At 34.6% G+C, this 26,989-nt stretch overlaps 2 protein-coding genes across 2 annotated transcripts in view; one reads left to right on the forward strand and one right to left on the reverse strand.

Moving 5' to 3' along the window:
• The window catches only part of LOC140171101 (uncharacterized), a 40,286-nt gene extending 32,254 nt beyond the window's left edge, over positions 1–8,032 (forward strand). The window contains 5 exon segments of the mRNA XM_072194269.1: positions 5,270–5,553; positions 5,555–5,916; positions 6,111–6,477; positions 6,479–7,168; positions 7,863–8,032. Of these exon segments, the coding sequence (XP_072050370.1) occupies positions 5,270–5,553; positions 5,555–5,916; positions 6,111–6,477; positions 6,479–7,168; positions 7,863–7,929 (1,770 nt within the window). The 3' untranslated portion in view covers positions 7,930–8,032.
• The window catches only part of LOC140171944 (small conductance calcium-activated potassium channel protein 2-like), a 455,506-nt gene that overhangs the window by 419,770 nt on the left and 8,747 nt on the right, over positions 1–26,989 (reverse strand).

The raw sequence follows: 26,989 nt of genomic DNA on the forward strand, positions 1-26,989 counted from the left end.
CGTTGATACAACGTTGAAATTTCAACCTGATTTCAACCAACTTTCAATGCAAAAATTAAGGAGGTTGAAATCATTTTGATGTCCATTTGCAAATCAAACGTGATTTCAACCTACCTGATTTCGACGTCCGGACTTCGAAATTTCAACGTGATTTCAACGTGATTTCAACGATAGCTATACCTAAGGTGCGCCATCTCTAATTATAAAAAAGGTCCTTTATTCCTAAGGTTCGGTATTACGAATTACAAGGTTCTTTACTTCTAAAGTTCGATATCACTAATTTCAAATAAGGTTGTCTCTGATTTCGAATAATGTTCGCTATATCTAATTTCGAATAAGGTTCGCTATATCTAATTTCCAATAAAGTTGGCTATCTAAAATTTCAAATAAGGTTCGGTATTTCTTACATTAGAGATAGTGGACCTTATTTAGAATTAGAGATAATGAACCTGAATTAAAAATAGAGATAGGGAACCTAATTTGAAAGTAGTGATAGCGAACCTTATTCAAGATTAGAGATAGCGAACCTTATCTAAAATTAGTGATATCGAACCTTAGAACTAGCGAACCCTATTCCTAATTAGTGATATTGACCGTTTTTTAGGTGTAGCGATCCATTTTTGTATTAGAAATAGCGAACATTGGATATCCAGGGGAAGCTACATGTACCCTCTGCTATTCTCCAGACTTAAGACAAGGTAAAATTCAAATTGCCCTTTTTTCTTCACCATTAAGGGTAGATGCGGTATTGTTGGTCAAAGTAGATTTTCATTATCTAAATCAATATATTATTGAAAAAAAAGTTCATTCTACAAATCATATACTTTGAAAACTTGCTTAATTTATTGGTGTTAATGAGTTATGTACGTTTTATAAAAGTGTTGTTGTTTCAGCCCTCTATATAACATAACTCAAGAACCACAGGACCTACAAAAGTATATCTGTGATTGCAATTTTTGTCAAAGTCGCTACCATTCGCAAGATGTTGTAAACTACCACATCGCAACAGTTTAAAATAGTTGATAACCTTAAATGTGGATTTGGGGAGAAAATAATCTGCAGCCCTTTACGATCACTATTTTGATGGAACTCTCATTTTGATGGAAGAGCTATCATTGGGTTGATGACAATTAAGCAATGTTCCATCTTTTGAAAATAAACAATACATTATTGCAGAGGTACACTAGATTGTTGACATAATTACCATATCTTTTGGAATTCTCATAAAATGTCATCTTGGCAAATACCTTCATGATAAGAGGAATGCCGGGGAGTAATCGATTAATTTTGTAAAAATTTCTTCCCGCTTACGTATCATACCTAAATTTTCTAGAAGTAACTAAGGCTCAATAAAAAAACCATTAAATACACTGAAACATAGAAACATTACAAACTAGCGCATGAGTTCAAATTATTGATGCTTAATCGTTATTCTTGTTATATTGATATATAGGGGAAAGAAGAATCACGCATCACACACTAGTGGAAACATAACATGCAGATAAACCAGAGTAAAAACTCCGGACATACCTGCCTGACCTCTCGCTTGCGGGTCAATCGATTGATACTTTTTTACTATTTGTCAAATATTCGATGCAACAGATATTCGATATTCAATATCTTTCAAGTCATTCAGGCCTAATGAGGAGCAAGCTTTGCCAGTACAGTGGACGAAGCGACGTCTGCAAATTATACTATTGCATTTTCTTACACACAGATGAAACTTCTTAGTTCGAATTGCAGATTAAGAAATCCTTTGTCCGACAAATTGCTTTTCTTAATATTTACCCAGTCGCATTACCTAAGGCTCAATTAATACTTTTTTTACTCACATCAAATATTCGGTGCCAGGTATTCGATATTCAATATCTTTCAAGTCATTTAGGCCTAATGAGAAACAATCGTTGCCAGTACAGTGGACCAGGGATCGATTCTTTGTCAGGGGTTTGCTGTAAACCATACTATTGCATTTTCTTACACACAGATCAAACTGTCCGAATTGCAGATTAAGAAATCCTTTGTCGGACGGTTTTCTTAATATTTACCCAGTCGCATTACCTAAGGCGATATAACAGGTAATGTTATTTGAGGTGATAAGCTATGTGGTCTTCTTCACAAATAATTGTCCGAGTTTTGACTTGTCAATTGCATTTCAGCATAGTACAGACAGTGGAGATTATCTTGATTATGCCGTCACAATATTGGGTTAACATATTGATGGAGTTCCTTGTTTTCTGGGTTATGATTCCGATTATAAAGTATGTCTATATGTCCTTTGTGAATGGAGGTACAATGCACCATTACGAATGAAATACTAGCTAGTACAGATGCGCGTCAAACAAAGATCATTAATTCAGCAGCTAGGATGTCTCAGAACTTCATACTGCAGTTACTGTCCGTTTTCCTATACACAATACACAGTGCTCTCACCATTGACGCGTGACCTCTACAAATGATGTATGTTGGAAGAATGGGCACTTGACTAGTTAACATCACTGTGTGAAAAATAACCAGCCAATATTTAATTTATTCTCCAAAACTTCTAGCAAATATATTTCTCTAACATGACCTAAAATTACAGCTAGGTTAGATGTTCAGAAATGGTCGCACTTTTGTAAAATATGAGTGAGGGCAAGGCATAGCTAGCCAACTCCCCGTGTTAATTGAATGGAGATTTGACCGAAAATATTCGTATCGGACCACTCACTTCTGAAAAAAAAAACAAAAAACGGTAAAAGCTACATTTTAATTATTCTCTGGCAAACCTTCATGATGAGTTTCTTATATAGTATGCCGAAATTGGGTACTGTAGGTGATTGACAAAGGGTCGCACTTTTCTGATAAATAAGTGACAGTGAACATGAAATATCAGCGCCCATAAACCCAAGTTAGTAGCTAGTTAGTGGAGGCCGTCACGGGACTGATTATTGATTATTGAAGTGCCTTATTAATAGATACGCACGATTTAGGGCAAGAAAAACAAACCGGGACACTTTTGGAGACATCATCATCATCATCATCATCATCATCATCATCATCATCGACATCATCATCATCATCACTTTCTACATTTTTTCTAAACAACATAGGGCCTACCGTTTATATAAGATTTTTTTCTTGAAATGCATGTCACTATAATTATTGTTTAGAGCGTGATGAAATAAAACATCACGATTTTCATCACAAAACAAATATAATGCATAAGAAATCGTTTGTTTTAGAGCTTGATGATGAAATAAAACATCACGATTTTCATCACGAAACAAAGTAATACATAAGAAATCATTTTTTCGTGAGTGATGAAATAAAACATCAAAATTGTCATCACGAAACAAAGTAATACATGAGAAATCGTTTGTTTTAAAGCGTGATGAAATAAAACATCACGATTTTCATCACAAAACAAAGTAATAGGCCTACAAAAGAAATACATTTTTCGAGAGTGATTAAATAAAACATCACGATTTTCATCACGGAACAAAGTAATACATAAGACATCGTTTGTTTGATTGCAATCAACCGCGACAGTTCGTCTCACACACATAACAATGCACTGCGATCAAATAGGTTGATGACAACATTTGATTGAATGGACTGCACTGCGCCATGATTACGTGCACCGGTTCAAATCCTTTGTTTGGAGCCAATCAATAATTTCACGTACAGCCTCTATGCAAATTAGAGATTACACACGCTGCAGCTGGGGTAATCGACCGAAGCTGGTTGCCGTTAGTGATCGAATGCATGAGCTTATTTGCTTTACTGAATCGATTTACTGGATTAATTTCCTGTTAACTGGGTTTAATGCCACAAAGGTCGAATCGCCTTTGCCATGGACCATGACTGCATCATGTCCAACCTGCGACTTTACACTCATTTCGTGGTAGCAGGTCATATATATTGAGTTAACAAACTCCGGTTATCATTTCGATCATTAATATTTCGGCATCTCGTGACTCAAGAACACCGCGAACCATCGGTCATCATGGCCATAATATCCATCCATCTATCTATCCTCGCACTACTTGAGAATGTATAATTCCATTGATTCGATTGGCCGTATGTATGGTATGCACTAGCCCGTATATCATTATCAGTTTCTTCTATTTGAATGCCTACGAGTGTTCTCCGATCCGCCAACCAGCCCTTGCTTATTACGATATAATATCACCCCCCCAAAAAGTAATTGATAAAAATGCCCTTTTGCTTATTTCAAGTACTTTCAAACATGTTGATCTGCAATGTCACCAACTTCTCCAAGTTCGAATATAAAAAAACGATGGGATACATGCATAAATTCCTAACTCTGGACCCCGAATTTCAATTAAATAAGATTTTGGATTTTGAAACGAAAGGTTTGATGATTCGTTCCCGAATTCGATGGGTGGAAGAAGGCGAAAAAAGCACTAAATATTTTTGCAATTTAGAGAAAAGATCATAAAAAAGAAAAAATATTCATAAGATTAAAAATGATTGTGATGCCTTCATTTCTAACCATTCTGATATTATGAATGAAATCCAAAACTTTTTCCAGAATCTATATACCAATCAAACTGTTGGGCAGAATGTTGACAATGACACCGATAAATTTCTTGATAGTATTGAAATTCCTAAATTGACTGATGAATGTAAACAATTATTAGAAAATCCTATTTCAAAAAAAGAATTGTATGATACTCTTACTTCTATGAAACATAATAAGGCTCCAGGCTTTGATGGTTTTCCTTCAGAATTTTATATTGTGTTTTGGCCTGAAATTTCTGATATGTTGATAAACTCTATTAATTTTTCCTTGGAGAGTGGTCATTTGTCACAATCACAAAGAAATGGTATTATTACTTTACTCCCTAAGAGGGACAAAGATCCTCTCTTGATTTCAAATTATAGGCCTATTTCTTTGTTGACTGTGGATTATAAAATTCTTGCTAAAACTTTAGCAAACCGTATGAAAAAATATTTGACCACTCTTATTGACCCGGATCAATCCGGGTTTCTAAAAGGAGAAATATTGGTACTAATATTAGATTAATTATCGACATTATTGAATATACCGAAACTAACAAAATACCAGGGTCAATTCTTCTCCTAGATATTCAAAAGGCATTTGATAGTGTCAACCATGTGTTTCTTCTGCAAGTATTAAAACGCTTTAATTTTGGTGATAACTTTATCCATTGGATCAAAACACTTTACTGTCAAAGAAAAAGTTATGTTATGAATAATGGTTTTCTTACAAAGGCCATTGATATGAATAAAGGTTTTTTTTCAGGGTTGCCCGATTTCGCCATATTTATTTTTGATGGTGATTGAAACGATGGCGATTGCTATTCGTCAAAATGCCAGTATTAAGGGCATCCCCATTGAAGACAGAGAATTAAAAATTTCTTTGTTAGCAGATGACTCAACCTGTTTCTTGGATGGCTCACCCGATTCTTTTCAAAACTTGTTTGATACCTTAGATGCTTTTGCTAAGTGTTCTGGCTGTCATATTAATCTTTCTAAATCTGAAGCAATCTGGATTGGCTCCAAAAAGGTTCCCAAAATTTTCCCTTTCTGAACAAGGTCTGTCCTGGAAAACAAATCAATTTAAAACCTTAGGTATTAATTTTTCCCTGAATATTAAATCTATGTTTGATCTCAATTATAAAATTAAACTTAAGCAGATTGAAGGGACTTTAAATTGTTGGAGAGCTAGAAACCTCTCGATGATTGGCAAAATTTGTGTCATCAAATCTCTCCTCCTTCCGCAACTTCTGTATCTTTTTTCAGTTTTATGCATCAAAATTCCAAAATATTATTTTAAGGAGCTTAATAAATTGTTGTATAAATTTATTTGGAATGGGGGCAATGATAGAGTCAAAAGAAAATGTTTATGTAATGATTTTTCAATGTGTGGCCTGCGCATGATTGACCCATATTCGCCACTTGCACGGTTCCGCCATTATGCACTATGTGCGGGAGAGCCTCGAACTGGCAGCATACATGAATGGGAATTGAACCAGTCATATAACATTCTGTGTAAGGTTACGTAATTCTTCCTTTCATGTATGCTGCCAGTTCGAGGCTCTCCCCGCATATAGTACATAATGGCGGAACCGTGCAAGTGGCGAATACTTTTGCTTTGGCGCAAAAAATGTCCTGGGTTAAACTGTTGTTGGATAACGGATATGTTAGCTTATGGAAAAAAATTGAATTATCTGTAATGGATCATTATGGTGATATGTTATGGATTTCATATGCTCCAGAAAGTATTTTAAATAAGTTAAATTGTAGTCAATTAGCAGATTCTCTTAGAACTTGGTACATGTACCGTGAAAGTGCTGTGAAAGTTAATTTTGATGTCAACTTTTTTGACCTTGGTGCTTGTCAATGTTTATGGTATAATAGAAATATAAGGTCAAAATCTAAGCAGTACTTTTATTATGAAGAATGGTGTGACAAAGGTATTTTGCTGGTAAATGACTTACTTAATCCCCCTCCCAGGTAGTAAACTTTATGAGGAATTAATTTTGGATTTTGATATTTCTCCTCGTGGCAGACAAAAATACAATTTTCTGATGAAAAACATTCCCAGTTCTTGGCTTGATAATCCAAACATTGGAATTTTAGATGTTTTCAATCGTGTGGTTGATAATCTTCTCAGTTTTCAAAAAATTCCAAAACATGCTTATTCCATCATGATTGAAAAATGTATTCCTGAAAAGCGTATTGGTGTTTGGAATTCATTGGTTGATGATTCGCAGGACTTGGACTGGGAAGAAATCCACTTACGTAATTTTAAAAGCTCCATTGATTCTCGTCTCCGTTCATTTTACTTTAAAATTTTTCATAATGCAATTGCGTTTAATGATTTTCTGTACAAAATTAAAAGGCAGGATTCACCATTATGTACTTTCTGTGAAAAGATGCCTGAAACAATTACTCATGTTTTTTGCGATTGTGAAGTGGTTCAACCTATTTGGAAGGATTTGCTTATCATCATTAGAAATAAGCATGATAATAATTTTTCCATTTCAGTTTTTGACAAAATGTTTGGTGTCCCTGATGATCAATTCTTAACTTATCTATTTTTATGTGTTAAGTATCATGTATTTGTGAGCAAGTTTCAAAACAAAAAACCAAATGTTATTAGCGTTAAGGCCTACATTAAGAATAATAGGGAAACAGAATACCCAGCAAATACAAAAACGTTTTTAAAACGTTTTAAATAAGTTATATTTTTGGTTTTGGTTTAAGTAAAAACGTTTTAATAACATTAAAATGTCGGGTTATATAAAGGTCATGAATTCGTTTTAAAACGTTTTGTATAAAAACACACTACAACAATATTTTTAAAATGTTTTCGAAATGTTATTGTAAACTATTTTTGCAAACATTTTTGGCCAAATATTTTGTCAACACTTAAATAACGTTATGTTAAAATATTTGCACCCAGCAAACACAGAAATGTTCTTAAAATGGTTTTTTACAAAACGTTTTAATAACATTTAAATGTCGGGTTATATAAAGGTCGTGAAAACATTTTAAAAACGTTATTGTAAATATTTTGGGCAAACATTTTTGGCAAAATATTTTTTCAACCCCAAAATAACATTCTGTTTAGAATGATTTGCACCAAGTTTTCAAAAATGTTTTTGGAATGTTATTAAAACGTTTTTATACCCTTTATATACCCCGACATTTAAATGTTTTCTGTAAAACATTTGTATTTATGTGCAGTAAATTACCAACAAATGTTTTTAATGTTATGAAAACGTTTTATACCATTAATGTACCCTTTATATAACCCGACATTTAAACGTTTTCTGACAACCTTTTATAACCTTTTGCGAATGATGTCGAAAACGTTTTGTGTTTGCTGGGTATTTAATTGCGAAAAAGAAAGGTAAACTCAGCTCCCACTTCCGTAAATGGAGATTTGACCTGTAATACTTTCTTTTATGTTAGGTAATGGCTGCATGATCATGATATACATGTATATTTTGAATTACCCAACAATGTACAAATGTACTTTCATGTTAAAATTTGTTGTCTGCTGTTGTTTTGTTTTTTTTGGTTTTTTTGTGATTATTGTAATTTGTTGATAATTGTTTTTCTCATAATAAAAATCTAATAAACATTGAAAGACAAAAAAAAACCAAAAAACTCTGGACCCCGAATTTAGCTAGCGGCGAATATCACCATGTCATTCTCGCCCTAACCTTTGCATACCATATTATTTGAGTTCGATATAGTCATCGCATGCGAGAAAACTGACAAGTACTCTGACTGGTATTTTGAGTCTTCAAGTTTGTCACTGCAAAATCCCCGAAGGCTTTTACAAGCAAGTGTGTAATTAAAATGGATAACTCTAACACCATATCTATTACATAAACACCTCAAAAAAAGTAACTAACCCCCCTTAAATAATGTCCATTATTAAAAAAGGGGATATTGTATTACAAATCTGTAAAATGCGTTGGAAGCGGAATTTATTTCTGCGCATTTTGACACCTCATTTGATACGATAGCCCAGAAAACAATAAAACACCACAATTTAATGAAGTGAGGTCCATATTTGAAAGTTGCACTTACATACAAATTTTTACAATACAAAAACACTCAGATATCATTACACAGATTTCCTCCCATTACACTGATTACAAAATCAATACAATTTACTGCAACTTTCAAATCTTGGGTTACATTTATTTAATTGTGCGCTGTGACGTCAATATTTAGTCAATTGTTGCAAATGAGGTGTCAAAATGTGCAGAAATAAATTCTGCTTCCAATGCATTTGACAGATTTATAATACAATCACCCGTTTTTGTGTGTAATTAAAATGGATAACTATAACACCATATCTATTACATATTTCTAAATACAAATCTCAGTTTACATTTTGAAAATGTGCTCATATAGAAACTTTAAGCATTTCGTCTGCAAATAATTCAAATTTTTACTTTAATCAACTGCTTATCTTAATTATGTACTCTATTTGAACAATTATTCCGTGATTTGTAGATAATTCATATTCATTGTAGTGAACCTCTTATCCACTTTGAAAGACATAATTAAGACCGGAATGAAGATTTGTGACTATCAAAATTTCCAATTTGTCTGTTTTGATATTTGACAATAGGCATGATACAAAAGGGTACAAGTTTGTTGAATATTTCCATTAAGTTCCTAATACATTTTAATATTACCTAAAGCTTTACACGTAGACTAGAAACCGATATAGCTGTACTTGAAGGAAGGAAAGGATAACTATATGTTATGATTTGGAAATAATCTCTTTTAGTAAATGTCCCTTTCCATACTGAAGCGTAATTGAAGACGCAATTGAATGTGTAACCAATAAACAAAGAATAAACAAATTAATAATATTACTTTGACTTCGACCTTGATAGAAAAAATCCATATATGCCTATTGGATTTTCGGCAAAGATATGTACGACTTTAACACCATAATGGTAACAAAGATGTATCGTTTATAGTACCCAATATTAACTGTCACAAACCTCACGCTACCGATTATTATTCTTTTTGCAATTTAGTTTGGCAACTTGACATTTTAATAGTACCATATGAAGACAATAAGTTTTAGCGTGGATGAAATCATTCATACTAGCTGAAATGCCCCGATGCTTGTAAATATCGTATTTGTTTTTCCAAAGTAAAGCAGAATTTATACGAGATTGCATGTTCAGTGTGCGATAGACGTCATATTTTTGCACACTGATCACGCGTACATTTCGCATTTCTCGTATAAATTCAGCTTAAAGTTCTGTTAATTGAGAGTACCTCTTAAGAGTCGTTAAGGAGCATGTTACACTAGGGTCTCAACATGCTCATCTGTCAGTACACAGTTCGTTAACCCCAATAGGCTTCCATATTCACATAATGCAATGTGAGCATGTTGGGAACAAAAACTCATTCTTCACAAGACGAGGTCACATTTTCAACAATGCTTGTTGAATGGAAGTTATTGAACTTTTTGGTTCGTAGTTATTGTTGCATCACTCGACTGTTAACAACTGTTTTTTCTTATCATTATCACTGAAAATCTTCTGTTGTACAACATTATTTTACACGAGTTTCTAATGTTATCGTCTCTATCATTAATATGCAGGGAAATAACGCACAATAAAGTTGTGAATATTAAAACAGTCGATGTTATTTTCTTCCTGAAATATTCTGATATCTTCATTTTGAAATATTATTCCCTTGCCCTGTGCTGTGCCCATATTTGACAAACAAAATCAAGAATCTTCAATTTGACCTTTAAGATATGCATACTTTTGACACGTCTTGTGTTTCAAAATTATTTTAATATTATCTTTGCTAGTTCGGCTTTATCTTCAGCATACAAGGTTTTATTCATAGGTTTACATGTCGTCTGCAGATTGTACTAAATTCCAAGTTTCATCTGTCAAATTTCGCACCGTCAGTCCCGGGAAAGCAATATTATTAGGAGCTGGATTCTTTCTATGTTGATGAAAACCGGTAGAAGGTGTGATTGAAAGACAGTTTGGATATTTACCATGTTTACTCAAGTACAGCCATGTTTCCCTCTAAAAGACGGACACGCGATCCTCTACATTTGAAATTCAAATTGGCAAACAGACGATTCATTTCCCGCCTAAAAGAAAAATTGAAAAGAAGTTGAGACTGCACCAGGTGCATGTTTTCTGTAAGGGATATATTACACGTCAATTTTAGATGAACGTGTTTGAAAATAATGACTTCCCAGCAAACACAAAGGTTTTATATGAAAACCGTTATAACAACATTTTAAAAGTGTCAAATCTTATTGCACTAGCTGATATTACAGCGTGTCCCAAAAGTAACTTAACATTGTGTATTTGCCATATCTCAAATATTTCGTTCTTCATACCAAAATGGAGAACATATTCACATAGATTGATCTTTTAGAATTATTCTGATACCAAAAACAGCATTATTGATGACCCCTTGACCTTACTGTCCGACTGTACATATGTGTGTATCAAACCCACAAAAGCAAGCTCAAGCTCATATGTTCTTTGTTCAAGCACATGAATGATGTGCTCCCCTGAACAATAGAGTTGGTTCACTCACTGCACACGCTACATTTAGGTATGAACATTCATGGATTACATGACCTAGCATAAAAGTGACTGCTGTTTTAGATTATAATTAGGATATATTGACTATATTAAACTTTACTTAAAAACAGTTGAAGTGAAGATGAATTTCCTATAGATCAATGGAATCAGATTCTTTGTCGAGACAAAGTCGGACAAATTCACTCAAGCAAAGTTTAGGGAACATTTTAATGTAAATTATGCACCCAGCCGAAATACAATCCAGCAACTAGTGCAGAAATTCCTATCAACTGGATCTGTTCATGATCTACCTCGGGCAGGGCGTGGAAGAACAGGAAGATCGGCTACAAACATCGATGTCGTACGAAGAGCGGTGGCAAAAAGCCCAAGACGATCAGTACGTCGACTTTCAATTGAGAACAACGTACCGCGTACAACTGTTCATCGAATCCTCAGAAAAGATCTAAAGCAGTTTTCATATAAAATCCAGATAAAACAGAAGATGGAGATTACGCATTGAAAACAAACAAACAAACAAACAAACAATAAAACAAACATAGCAAAATTAAACAAAACAGATTTGAACGATATATCGTGTTATCACGTCTCATCACGACTTATTTTGCGTTTATAAAAGTGGGTTTTACGGTACGGTAGATATCCGTTAATTTCATGCCAAAGGGTCATGAACACATAGGTATGTTTGGTATCATAACATTTCTAAAAGAATTATCTACATACTGTGCAATTTTTGTTACAACACTATTAACACAACGCAAGTTATGGCCAATTCACAATGTTAAGTTACTTATGGGACACCCTGTATTACTTCATTATAGATTTAAAAGATACATGTTTTTGCAATCAAATCACAAAACGAACTCGTTAAGAGTATCAGTATGATATTTGATAATGCACTAATACGACTGCAAGTTTGTAATGACTTGTGTTTCAATGATTACTCTTATTTCAAATTCGGTCACGTAGTTGTACCATAGACCCTGGAAACCGGGGGTCTATGGTAATATCTGCGACGAGCATACGTCAAATATTGGCTTTGGATGTTTCATGACTATGGGATCGCGGCAGGTAACATCCTAGTGGGCACAGGTTAGGATTTCAACAATTCAGGTTAGGATTTGACCAACTTCGAAATTTCAACCTAGCTTGATTTCAACCTGATTTCAACCTAGAGATTAGTTGAAATCAAAAATCAACGTTGATACAACGTTGAAATTTCAACCTGATTTCAACAAACTTTCAATGCAAAAATTAAGGAGGTTGAAATCAGTTTGATGTCCATTTTATATATTATTGAAAAATAACACTCTGATATTATAAGTTCAAAATTCTTAAAGTAAATCCAATTTTGATGTTACATACCTAGATCAATGACAGTTTCGTTCTAACACTTTATAGCACTTTCTCAAATTGAATGACCAATTCCTGCACCTCGACGGCTGCTACCTGCTGGAGCTGACGTTGGTGGCACTGTTGGATTTAGGACTTGGTCATATATGTGCGGAAGAAAGTAGTTCCCTTCGTCTCTGTTGAGTATTTTGGCCCTCTCAATGAGACAAATCAGAAATCAAAGACAGAGAACAGAACAGAAAGAAGAGATCATTAATATTTGGGCATCTCGTGACTCAAGAACACCGCGAACCATCGGTCATCATGGCCATAATGTCCATCCATCTATATATCCTAGCACAACTTGAGAATGTATAATTCCATTGATTCGATTGGCCGTATGTATGATATGCACTTGCCCGTATAAATTAGTGTCTTCTATTTCAATGCCTACGAGTGTTCTCCGCCAACTAATATCACCCCCCACCCCAAAAAAAGAAAAAACACCGAAGGAAAAAAAACCAGCAAGTAATTTATATAAATGCCCTTGCTTATTTCAAGTACTTTCAAACATGTTGATCTGCAATGTCACCCACTTCTCCAAGCTTGAACATAAAAGACGATGGGATACATGCATGAATTCCTAACTCTGGACCCCGAATTTAGCCAGCAGCGAATATCACCATGTCATTCTCGCCTTAACCTTTGCATACCATATTATTTGAGTTCGATACAGTCATCGCATGCGAGAAAACTGACAAGTACTTTGACTGGTATTTTGAGTCTTCAAGTCTGTCACTGCAAAATCCCCGAAGGCTTTTACAAGCAAGTGTGTAATTAAAATGGATAACTCTAACACCATATCTATTACATAAACACCTCAAAAAAGTAACTAACCCCCCTTAAATAATGTCCATTATTAAAAAAAGGGGATATTGTATTAAAAATCTGTAAAATGCGTTGGAAGCGGAATTTATTTCTGCGCATTTTGACACCTCATTTGATACGATAGCCCAGAAAACAATAAAACACCACAATTTAATGAAGTGAGGTCGAGATTTGAAAGTTGCACTTACATACAAATTTTTACAATACAAAAACACTCAGATATCATTACACTGATTACAAAATCAATACAATTTACTGCAACTTTCAAATCTTGGGTTACATTGATTTAAATGTGCGCTGTGACGTCAATATTTAGTCAATTGTTGCAAATGAGGTGTCAAAATGTGCAGAAATAAATTCTGCTTCTAATGCATTTGACAGATTTATAATACAATCACCCGTTTTTGAATAATGGTCATTATTTAAGGGGGTTTAGTTACTTTTTTTGAGATGTTTATTTTTAAATACTCACTTTACAGTTTGAAGATTTGCTCACAGAGAAAATCTAATAATTTCGTCTGCAAATAATTCAAATTTTTACTTTAATCAACTACTTATCTAAATTACGCAATCTACATGAACAATTAATCCGTGATTTGTAGACAGATCATAATCCCGTGTAGTAAATCTCCTATTCACTGTGAAAGACATAATTAAGACCGAGAATGAAGATTTGTGACTATCATTTTTCCAATTTGTCTGTTTTGATATTTTACAATAGGCATGATACAGAAGGGTTCAAATTTGTTGAATGTTTTCATTAAGTTCCTAATACAATCTAATATTACCGAAAGCTTGTGTCAATATTAGCTTTTATTTGCACGTAGAAGCCTATGTAGCTGTACTTGGGAGGAAGGAAAGAATAACTATACATTATAATAATTTGGATATAATCTCTTTTAGTGAATGTCCCTTTCCATACTCAATCATAACTGAAGACGCAATTGAATATATGTAAAAAATTCAATGAACAAGGGATAATACCCAAAAGTACTCGGTAAAGCTGTCATTTCATAAAGACTGGTATTGTAGGCAAGGAGTTTCATGGAGTATTTTCTAGAATCCAAGATACAGCTTGAATTTGACAATTTGCGTTTCAATTATGCAGGAATATCTAAAGATGAATTATAACATTTAAACAAATATCATTTGAGTTTCCATTTACATTTTGACCAACTCAGGTGAACTCTTATTTCTACATTAAGATTAGAAACTATTTTAAACTGTTGCGATTTGGTAGCTCACAGCATCTTACGAATGGTAGTGAGCTTTGGAAAAAATAACATTGATCATTTCATAGGGTGTGTGTAGAAGAATAATCAAATATCACAGACATACTTTTGTAGGTCATGTGGTTCTTGAGTTATGTGGTAAATAGGGCTGAAACAACAACATTTTAAACGTACATAACTCATTAACAATAAAGCAAGCACGTTTTCAAAGTACTAGTATATGATTTGAAGAATGAACTTTTGCGAAACATCGAAGTGTTATTTTTCAAAAATATATTGGTTTAGATAATGAAAATCGGTTTTTTTTTGGCTGCTTCGACCAACAATACCTCGTATACCCTTAAGCCGGATGAGAGTTAGTTAGATGATTTCAATAACAATTTCTTTTTCATGTAAATTAATGAAACGGAGAGTAAAGACCAGAAATAGATTCGCAAGCACGAAACACTAATGTCTGATAACAAAGCAATTTGAAAAACTCTGGAAAATGTATCGAATGTTATCCACATTACTTCTCTAAGTAGGTTATTTTCCCTTCCAAATATGTCATGATATACTCACGGGCCACACTAAGTAGCATCAGAATAGCTACAATAGGACATAGGTTAATAGTTTGAAGATTTCCCCCTAAACATTCTAGCCCTAAGATTCTGTTACATACAATATTGAAGGAAACTAAAAGAAAAGTATTGATGAAAAGAAGGATTTTAAAAATCGAACCATTTGGACCTGTATTACCTTTTTAACACACATCGTTAATGTATTGTTAAGCTGAAGTCGCTGAGCGTCTTGTTTGTGACCAATGAGAGTGCGTGTTTGTTTTTGTTTTTTTGTTGTTTTTTTTGCATCATTGGTCAAGAACTAGTCGCTCGTCGCTCGGCGACTTAAATTCAGCTTTATTGTATCCACCTACGAACCAAAAGGTTCATCAAGTGCCCTAGAAAGTTTGGTCAATCAAAATCTTAGCCGATAATCTCCAAATACTTTGTAAATGGACAAGGGTATCGGTACGATCGAAAGCATCTCAAGTATTTGACCAAATAATGTTATTGGCATTTGATTTGCTGCAATTGAAAATATGCCTTCTTTACGTAAATACAAATGTCTTGCTGTAAACAGCGTAGTATAAAGTATGGTAAGTATCCAGCAGGTTTGTTTTACCTGAACTCACAACAGGAACATCGTTGACATGTTTCCAAAGAATCAAACAACATAAATTTGCTGTGATCTGTGCAAGTTTATAACACTTCGGTGCTCTAGAAATAACTATCGACAGACATCAGTGGCGGTGTTACGGGATGGGGGAGACGACGTGGGCAAAGGGCAAAAAACTTGTGCTTGCCCCCAGTCCGAATAAAACACTATCGACTATCACACTATAGAGGGTATTAATACGACGTCATTCATGACAGAGTTATCCTCATTTAATATGTTTAAATCAAATTCTGTCCTCCAAGAGGCCTACATTAGGAATATCCCATGAAGATACAATAACATAGGTGGCAGGTTTGGGTAGTTGTGGATTCCACAATGTGGAATCGATCTAGAGACCTGTCCCTCTGTCATCTTAGAACTGTCCTCCATCATGGTTACTGCTTCAATCGTCATACCATTCTGATTGGTTTATTACAGGTCTATTTTGGACAAATATTGTTTATGCAAATGTTACGTTCCCCCAAGATTTCTCTTTCCCCATTTCCCCATGGGAAATAAATCTGATGGCACTACTGAGAGGCACGTTTTATAATAAAGCGTCCAGGGATCCATTCTTTGTCATAATTGCTATTGCATTTTCTTACACAGAGATAAAACTTGTCAGTCCGAATGGCAGATTAATGAATTCATTGTCCAACATATTGGTTTCCTTATCCAGTCACATCACTAAGGAGATGTAAATGGTTAAAATGATATTATTTTGTGGAAATAGCTATGTGCTCTTCTTCACAAATTACTGTCCGAGGTTTGACTTTTCAATTGCATTTCTCCATAGTTAAGACAATAGACATTATAGATTATCCTGCTTGTGCCGTCATAATATTGGGTTATAGTAACTCAGTTGCCCCGGCTCAGCTGTACCTGTGCCGTCATAATATTGGGTTAGAGTAACTAAACTGCCGGGCCTCAGCTGTACCTGGTTATGATTCCGTCAGCGATCTTATGCTGTTATACATTAGCTTAAAGTAACTATTTCGACAGCGATTAATTTTGCGGACACCTTGTGGCAGAAGGACACCGTGAACCACCGGTCACAAATGCTCACCATCCATCCATCCATCCACACACTACTTGAGAATGTATAATTCCATTTGTATTTGCATATTCTCTCATCTTTTATAACAACAAAAACAGCAAGAAATTGCAAAAAAAATTATTTTACTTATTATTTTTTAAACATGTTGATCTGTAATATCACCCATTTCTTCAAGTTCGAACTTTAAAAAATCATGGGATACATGCATGAATTCCTAAATCTGAACACCTCATTCGGGCGTTTGGCCAGCGACGAATATCACCATACCCTTCTCGCCCTAACCGCATATCTATAGTTGAGTACGACACAGTTATTGCATGCGAGAAAACTGACAAGTACTTTGACTGGTATTTTGAGTCTTCAAGTCTGTCACTGCAAAATCCCCGAAGGCTTTTACAAGCTAATGTGTAATTAACATGGATAACTTTAACACCATATCTATTACAAATATGTGATGCGATCAAGCAAAATCAGTCGGAACTCGGAAATATTGATTTTGAGATATAGCCAAACAAAGGAACTATTTCCTTTTGTTTCCTTTTGTTTTGGAAACTCTTGCTCATATCTTTGGAACTGGTTGGTCAATTTTAATGGGGTTTTCTGCAAAATACAGCTCTGTAAATGATTTTTACTATACTATAAAAAACTGAAAATTTAATATTTCCGAGTTCCGACTGATTTTGCTTGATCGCATCACATATTTCTATACAAACGCATTTTACACTTTGAATTAATCTCAATGAGAATTCCAAGCATTTCGGCTGCAAAAAATCAAATAATTAGTTTCTTTAAAAATATTAATCAACTATGCACTCTACAAGAACAATTAATCCGTGATTTGTAGACAGTTCATAATCTGTCTAGTAAACCTCTTATTCATATAAAAGACATAATGAAAACGGAAAATGAAGATTGTGACTATCATTTTTTCAATATGTCTTTAGCGATTATTGACAATAGACATGACACAAAGGGTGAACGTTTTGTAATGAGTTCCTAATACATTCTAATATTACAGAAAGCTTATGTCAATATTAGGTTTTATTTGCACGTAGAAACCTGCATAGCTGTACTTGAATCACGTCCTATCCGTCAGACGTATTTTTTCCTCAGGCTCACTACTATTGAGCACAGGAAGGAAATAGTAACTATACTTCATTATTATAATCTTTTTAGTTAATTCCCTTTTCCATACTCAATCATAATTGAAGACCCAATTGATATTGATATTTTAATTTTAGCAGAATTGTCGTATATATTTGCATAATATTCGTCAATATTTGGTTGGAATAAAAAACTTCAAATCTCATCAAACCTGGTATGTCATAAAGACAGTTATTGTACGTAAAATGTTTTATGGACAGTGTTCTTGAATCCAAGATATAGCTTACATTTGTCAGCTTGCGTTTCGTTTATTAAAAGGAAGGCTTACGGCGAGTCAGAGTTGAGTATGACATAGCGGTGTTTGAACTCAAATATTGAGACAAAAAAGCTGACACACAAGGGAATGGTATTGATTCTATAAAGGAGATCCCAATGCTTAATAAACCGTATGATTATACGAGATACGATTGTTCTCATTTTAAAATACAAACTGTATCAATAATTATGATTGGAGCCGGGATATGTGACATTTAAAAAAATGTTAACATACCGGTAACACAAGTTGAATAATAAAGAGTTTAACTTCACTATTTTGCTAGATCGACTAGCATCTTCAGCAGATGCTGATGCTGTTGTGATATCTTGTGTACAATCGGGATATCTTCACATCATCACCACCGAAAACCCTAGTCGACCTAGCGAAAACGTTTCAGGTAACCGAAAAATAGTGTAAGTTAATCTATTTAAAGTCAGCAACTATTTTAAACTGTTGTGATTTGGTAGTTCACAGTATCTTGCGAATAGTAGTGAGCTTTGTCAAATGTTGCATTGATCATTTCATAGCGAGTGTGTAGAAGAATTGAAATATCACAGATATACTTTTGTAGGTCCTGTGATTCATAAGTTATGTTGTAAAGAGGGCTGAAACAACAACACTTTTGTAAAACGTACATAACTCATTAACAACAATAAATCAAGCAAGTTTTCAAAGTATATGATTTGTAGAATGAACTTTTGCAAAACTTTTTTTTCAATAATATATTGATTTAGATAATGAAAATCGAGTTTTGGCTGCTTCGACCAACAATACATCGCGTACTATTAATCATTTTATCTACCACCACGTATGAATAGCTTGAACAGTTGAATAGTTTCACTGGTCAAAATATTTATTGCATAGTTGCCCTCAATCAATATCCCACTTCCTTTAGAAACAGGCAATCATTACCTAAAATTCTTAAAGACGATAAAACTATTATAATATTGTATTAAAACAATTGATCATAAACTGGTAAATAAATTCTGCAAAACTAGTAGTCCAACCATTTTGACACAGTTTGTATTATTGGCGTCAAGAATCGTAAGACCTATGGAAATATTAATGAGATTATTGGTTTGTATTATTGGCGTCAAGAATCGTAAGACCTATGGAAATATTAATGAGATTATTGGTTTGTATTATTGGCGTCAAGAATCGTAAGACCTATGGAAATATTAATGAGATTATTGGTTTGTATTATTGGCGTCAAGAATCGTAAGACCTATGGAAATATTAATGAGATTATTGGTTTGTATTATTGGCGTCAAGAATCGTAAGACCTATGGAAATATTAATGAGATTATTGGTTTGTATTATTGGCGTCAAGAATCGTAAGACCTATGGAAATATTAATGAGATTATTGGTTTGTATTATTGGCGTCAAGAATCGTAAGACCTATGGAAATATTAATGAGATTATTGGTTTGTATTATTGGCGTCAAGAATCGTAAGACCTATGGAAATATTAATGAGATTATTGGTTTGTATTATTGGCGTCAAGAATCGTAAGACCTATGGAAATATTAATGAGATTATTGGTTTGTATTATTGGCGTCAAGAATCGTAAGACCTATGGAAATATTAATGAGATTATTGGTTTGTATTATTGGCGTCAAGAATCGTAAGACCTATGGAAATATTAATGAGATTATTGGTTTGTATTATTGGCGTCAAGAATCGTAAGACCTATGGAAATATTAATGAGATTATTGGTTTGTATTATTGGCGTCAAGAATCGTAAGACCTATGGAAATATTAATGAGATTATTGGTTTGTATTATTGGCGTCAAGAATCGTAAGACCTATGGAAATATTAATGAGATTATTGGTTTGTATTATTGGCGTCAAGAATCGTAAGACCTATGGAAATATTAATGAGATTATTGGTTTGTATTATTGGCGTCAAGAATCGTAAGACCTATGGAAATATTAATGAGATTATTGGTTTGTATTATTGGCGTCAAGAATCGTAAGACCTATGGAAATATTAATGAGATTATTGGTTTGTATTATTGGCGTCAAGAATCGTAAGACCTATGGAAATATTAATGAGATTATTGGTTTGTATTATTGGCGTCAAGAATCGTAAGACCTATGGAAATATTAATGAGATTATTGGTTTGTATTATTGGCGTCAAGAATCGTAAGACCTATGGAAATATTAATGAGATTATTGGTTTGTATTATTGGCGTCAAGAATCGTAAGACCTATGGAAATATTAATGAGATTATTGGTTTGTATTATTGGCGTCAAGAATCGTAAGACCTATGGAAATATTAATGAGATTATTGGTTTGTATTATTGGCGTCAAGAATCGTAAGACCTATGGAAATATTAATGAGATTATTGGTTTGTATTATTGGCGTCAAGAATCGTAAGACCTATGGAAATATTAATGAGATTATTGGTTTGTATTATTGGCGTCAAGAATCGTAAGACCTATGGAAATATTAATGAGATTATTGGTTTGTATTATTGGCGTCAAGAATCGTAAGACCTATGGAAATATTAATGAGATTATTGGTTTGTATTATTGGCGTCAAGAATCGTAAGACCTATGGAAATATTAATGAGATTATTGGTTTGTATTATTGGCGTCAAGAATCGTAAGACCTATGGAAATATTAATGAGATTATCGAATTTATTAACTTATTTCCAAAGCATCAGCAAACATTAGTTTGTTGTGAGCTGTGTAAAGTTATAGTACCACGATGGTCGATAAATGACTATTGAGGGTGGTGGTGTTACGGGGTGGGTATACCTGGGCTTTCTTAATCCCACCCAACCAAAATTGCCATTAATGTAGGCAAGAGTTCACCCACCCAATCATTTCACTTGCCACCCCCTCCTCATTTCCCCTGGTAAACAAATTCGGTGCCGCCGATTCCTTGTACACTTTTGCAAACTTGCAATTTCTTACACACATATTAAAACTTCTTAGTCCGAATGGGAGATTAAGGAGACCTTTTTCCGACATATTAGTTTTCTTAGCGTGCTGAGTATTTATTCAGTCCCTCACATCTCTTAAAAGCGATAATGCTATTTGAGATGATATTACTACAGGGTGAGTCAGAAAAAAGTGCAATAGAGAAAAGAATCCATTTTTATTTAAGAACCGAGTTGAACCTAGGATTTAAAACATTTTATTAATATCCATTAGTAAGTGATCTTGTGTGGAAAAAATTATGGAATAAGCATTTACCGTTTTGTTTTTTATGAAACATTTCATAGCGATACCCAATTTTAATGTTTGTCCAAGAGACATCTAAAATTTGAATGTCAGCCCACTCTGTGTAAGGTAGATTTGGAACAACTGCCATTTTCTTAACCTCATTGGCTCTATTGCATTTTTTTTTTACTCACCCTGTATGTGCTCTTCATTGCAAGGTTCTGTCCACACTTTGACTTGTTAATTTCATTCCTTCACACTGCAGACAGTATAGACATTACAATTTATACTGTCAAAATACATGAAATAGTGGGTCAACAGAGGAACTGTTTCTTGTTATGTTCCGATCATTAAGTGTCGGGCATCTTGTGCTGTCATAAATTTATATTAGGTTAACAAAGTAACTGCCGTTATGATTTAGATCATTAGTTGTCGCATATATTGTGCTGTCATATAGGTTAACGAAGTATATACGGTTATGATTTCGATCATTAATGTTCTTACATCTTGTGAAACAAGCACGCAGTGACCATTGGTTATTATTGGCGTAAAAATAGAAACGGTGCGCCCAAAGTATCTGTGCCAAAATTGCTTGCCCCCCCCTTTCGACCTGCCAAAATGCTTCCCTCCCCTTTTTGACCTGCCAAAAAATCTTTGCCCCCCACCTATAATTCACCACCCCGGAGATTCCTTTGACCAACACATTGGTTTCTGTAGTATCTATCCATCCGCGTCACCAAAGGCGATGTAACGGTTAATGTTATTAATGGGTATTAATGCTCTTCTTTACAAATCACTCTCCGAATTATGACTTGTCAATTTATTACATTTCTACATGCTAAAGAGAGTAGACATTATGCTATTATAATATTGGGTTAACAGAGTAACTGTTCCTTGCTATAATTTCGATCCTTTACGTTTCGAGCATCTTGTGCTGTCATTATTATTGGGTTAATAAAGTAATTGCGGTTAATGATTTCGATCATTAATGTTCGAGCATCTTGTGACACAACAAGCACACCATGAACCATCGGTCGGTCAGTATATCATCCATCCACGCACTACTTGAGAATGTATAATTCCATTGGTTCGTTGGCCGCATGCACTAGCCCGTATCAGTTTCTTTTTTGTCAATGCCTACGAGTGTTTTCCTTCAACTAGCCCTCTCAAAATCAATGCTTCGTACGACATAGGAATCTCTCATATTTTATTACAAATAACAGCAAGAAATTTAGGGGAAATGCATTTTATTTACTTTCAAGTATTTGAAACGCTGATCTGTAATGTCATCCACTCCCCAAGTTCAACTTAAAAATGATTGGATACACAACTAACTCTGGACACCGCATTTGGTCAGCGGTGAATATGTGAGATAAGAATACCAAAACAGATCGAAAGCATAACCTGAGCCCATTCATCGCTGTGTGCAACGTCTGGTTAGGCATAAAAAGTGACATTTTTGGTTTAAAAAAACCTACAAATTAATGCAAAAATTTAGGTAAATTTAAATTTGCCCATGTCATGGTGTATTATTTCCTTAATGCATTGCAATGGTTAAAAATCATGATGTAGGTCTCAATAATATGTAGTTTGAAGAACAAGATTGTTACATTTTTGTCAAATTTCGATATTACAGTCATTTTTCTACATTTTAGCTACAAATTGTGTATTTTAACATAAAAATATGAAAAACTTAAGCTTAATGATATTAAATATGAATGTGTCGGTAACACAGATCAGACCTTAAATTTTGTAAAAATCTTAACTACAGATATTTTGTCTCTAGCCCCCGCTAAGCATGCTAAGCAGACGTGAGTTGGCACGGTTCAGTTGTTGACAAAAGATTTCGCCGGTGCTTCCGATCTCTTTTGGTATTCAAACACTCACTGAGCAGCAAGACCTTCCCTCTAAGCTTTTAATCCGATAAGCTGATTATCTATTTATTTTCATGAATTGGAAGACATTCTTTGAGGTTAAATACCACTAATTATGTATTACACGGGTTTCAATGGGAAAATGCCTAATTTCGGGTGGAATTTTCTCATATTCAGAACTCTCACAGTTCAATTCCACTAATATCAGGTGAAACTATATGATTTAGATGCCAAATGATCAAAAATTCAACATAGGTTGACCTGAGACTTTTCTTGTTTTAACGCACTGAACCGTAAACACCTTGAAATGACAGTGCGCCCTCGAAGCTGAAAGTTTTAGTACTATTACAACAAAATGTCATATAATGAGAGAAAATGTACCATTTTGAAGCATCAAACTCTAAAAAGTACTTTTTGGCTATATAACTTGATCAATTTCAGCGATTTTAATGCAGTCTTTTCAGATGCCATGAAAACAAATAGTTACTCGTCGTATTTCAATGTATCGCCCAGGCCTATTAGTGGTATTTAACCTTGATGTATTACTGAGCTCAATCATCGTGAGCGTGAGCCACCCAGGCTGGTGGCTCAGCATAGTATTTTATTAACAGAAGGTTTTCTCCAAATTCGTTTCCTAATGTCTTGTCTCAGGTGAATATCACCATAGAATCCCTCAACTTGATGGGATAATGGGATACATGTCAGAATTCCTAACTCTGTACCCCGCATTTGGCCAGTGGCGAATATCACTATGCTATTCTCGCCCTAACCTTTACATTGATTTACAAGTGATTTGACTAGAATTTCGAGTTTACAAAAATGCCTCTTTTATGAGATACTGTGTAATCAAAATCGATAACTATACTATGATCAGCTCTTAATAGGCGGGAATTATTCGGTTTTTGTTACTGCGCGAGTCAATAAAGTTCCAACTTACGCACGCGTAAATTCACAAAAGCACGCGTCTTCACGCAAAACGCAAAGCGCAGTTCGCGTAACTATATCAATCCACGATGTTATGAGTCCCCGCCTATTAAGAGCTAATCAGAGTATAATTTTGACACTAAAAAATTTGCTGAATGGAATGTCCAAACATTTCTTCAGAAGAAATGTTAATATTCAGTTTCTTTTAATGAACAAAATTAGTCCGTGATTTGTCATGTTTGTAGACATTCGTCACTCCTCTACTAACCCTTTTATCCACTGTTACAGACATACTGAAGATTTGTGACTATAATTTTCCAATTTTTCAGTTTTGATTTTTACTATAGGCATCATACAAAAGGGAAGAACGCAATAAAAGTTCTAATACATTTAATATTATTGAAATCTTATGCCATTATTGGGTTTTATTTGCACGCAAAAACCTGCATAGCTGTACTTGAATCACAACATAATCCTTCAGACATAATCTTCTTTCCATAGGCTCAGTAATAATTGAAGACGCGATTAAATAATGAAATACTGAATCAGTTGCCTTCGCTAGTCCTATTTCTTTATTTTTGGAAAATTACCTAAATTTGTCCATTTTTATTTTTAGCCTACATGGAGTGTGCTGGTCTTCAAAGTATCGGGGATGGTGTATAAACTTAACATATAAATTCTCTCGCCAGTTTGTATTCATTTTTGTTATTCTACATTGAGCCGAATGAAAGTAATTGCAATTATTTCGATAACATTTTCTTTTTTTGTATGTAAATTAATAGAGAGAGAAAAGACCACATATACATTCGCAAGCACGAACGCTAGCGTCTGATTGCAACACAACACTGAAACGAATATCGCATGTTATTCACAACGATTCTCTTCGTAGGCTATTTCCATTTCAAATATGTCATGTATGTCATGATATACTCACGGTCCACACTAAGTAGCATCAGAATAGCTACAATGGAACATAGAATGATAGTTTTAAGATTTCCTCTCAAACATTGTAGCCCCAAGATCCTGTTGCATGCAATATTGACGGAAACTGAAAGGAAATTATTGACAAGAAGGATTTTTATAACCTGACACAATGATAATATGGAGCATTTGGACAAAGGCATCTGTACGTTTGAAAGCATCTCAGATATTTGACCAAATAACATTATCGGCACTTGATTGGGCTATTCCATTTAAAATCCACACTACCCCTGTGGAAGATATAGCTAAAGTCTTCCAAAGAGGGATCGTGGATTTTGAATAAATCGGAAAATTCGGTAACTTCTATTTGACATACTTACTCCAGTTGTGGAAGATATATGGACAACCATAAACCAAAATAATTAACCCTGACCAATTACATTTGAAAAACATATTACCCCTGTGGAAGATATTTCCAGAATCTTCCACGGGAGTTTTTAAATAGAATAGCCCATTTGCTGCAATTGACAAACGTCTTGTTTTGACGTAAAGAATGAAACATGTCTTGCTGCAAGCATACATTTGAAATCGTTAATGAAAATTATATTCAACATTATTTTTCATGTTTCCAAAGCATCAACAAACGTCAAACTATGTAAGCTTAGGGACGCACCATTAGATTCTCAGGGGGGGTGGGCATGGGAGGTCTTTTTTCGTCTCACTAGTGGGCGAAGTTTTTTTTTCGTCTCACTAGTAGTTTTTCAAAAAACTCCCATGCCCCCGTGGAAATCTAATGGTGCGCCCCTTATAGGACCTTGATGGTCTAGAAGTAACTATTGAGATAAAACAGCGGCGGTATTACGGCGTGGGTAGACGTGGGACACCACAAATTTAGGCTACCTCCGTTTTACCCCAGTCAATGCAAAACATAGCTGAAAATCGCACTATTTTGGGCCAAAATGTTCACCCCCCCCCCCTTCCTTCTCCAGATTTCACTTTAGCTCTCCATTGTCCCCTGGAAAACAAAGTGGTGCCGCCGATTCCTAATCAACAGTTACTACTGCATTTACTTACACGTGTATTAAACTTCTTTGTCCGAATGAAGGAAACCTTTGTCCCCGGGGGGTCACTGCTACTGTGGCTTGTACACCATCCGCGATAATGAACTTTTGAAAAGAACCCTAAACAAGGATTTAACCCTTGGCTAAAACGATACCCTAAACAGGGATTTTATTCCTAACATCAAATTTCATACCCTAAATTTCATTTCCGCGTATTTAGCAATTGCAATTTTGCTACCCTTTTTCCAATTTTTCATGTTTTTGACACCCTAAACACGATACGCGCGTATCGTGCTTACCCACGAAAAACGACCCTTTTTACGCGTTTTCATTATCGCGGATGGTGTACAGGCCACAATGGGAGTGACCCCCCTGGGCCTTTGTCACACATATTAGTTTCATTAGCCTATACATAGTATTTATGCAGTCACGTCACTTAAAGACGATGTTACAGTTTGTGCTGTCGTAGTATTGGGTTAACTGAGTAGCTGTTCCTTGTTATGATTTCGATCATTTAAGTGTCGGGCATCTTGAGAATGTATAATGCCATTGGTTCGTTGGCCGCATGCACTAGCCCGTATATATCAGTTTCTTCTATGTCAATGCCTACAAGTGTTCAACTTCAACTAGCTCTCTCAAAATCAATGCTTCGTACGACATAGGAATCTCTCATATTTTATTACAAATAACAACAAGAAATTTAGGGGAAATCCCTTTTAATGGGATAATGGGATACATGTCAGAATCCCTAACACTGTACCCCGCATTTGGCCAGTGGCGAATATCACTATGCTGTTCTCGCCCTAACCTTTACATACCATA

This window comes from Amphiura filiformis, chromosome 15 (genome assembly GCF_039555335.1).
Source record: "Amphiura filiformis chromosome 15, Afil_fr2py, whole genome shotgun sequence".
Taxonomy (NCBI): Eukaryota; Metazoa; Echinodermata; class Ophiuroidea; order Amphilepidida; family Amphiuridae; genus Amphiura; species Amphiura filiformis.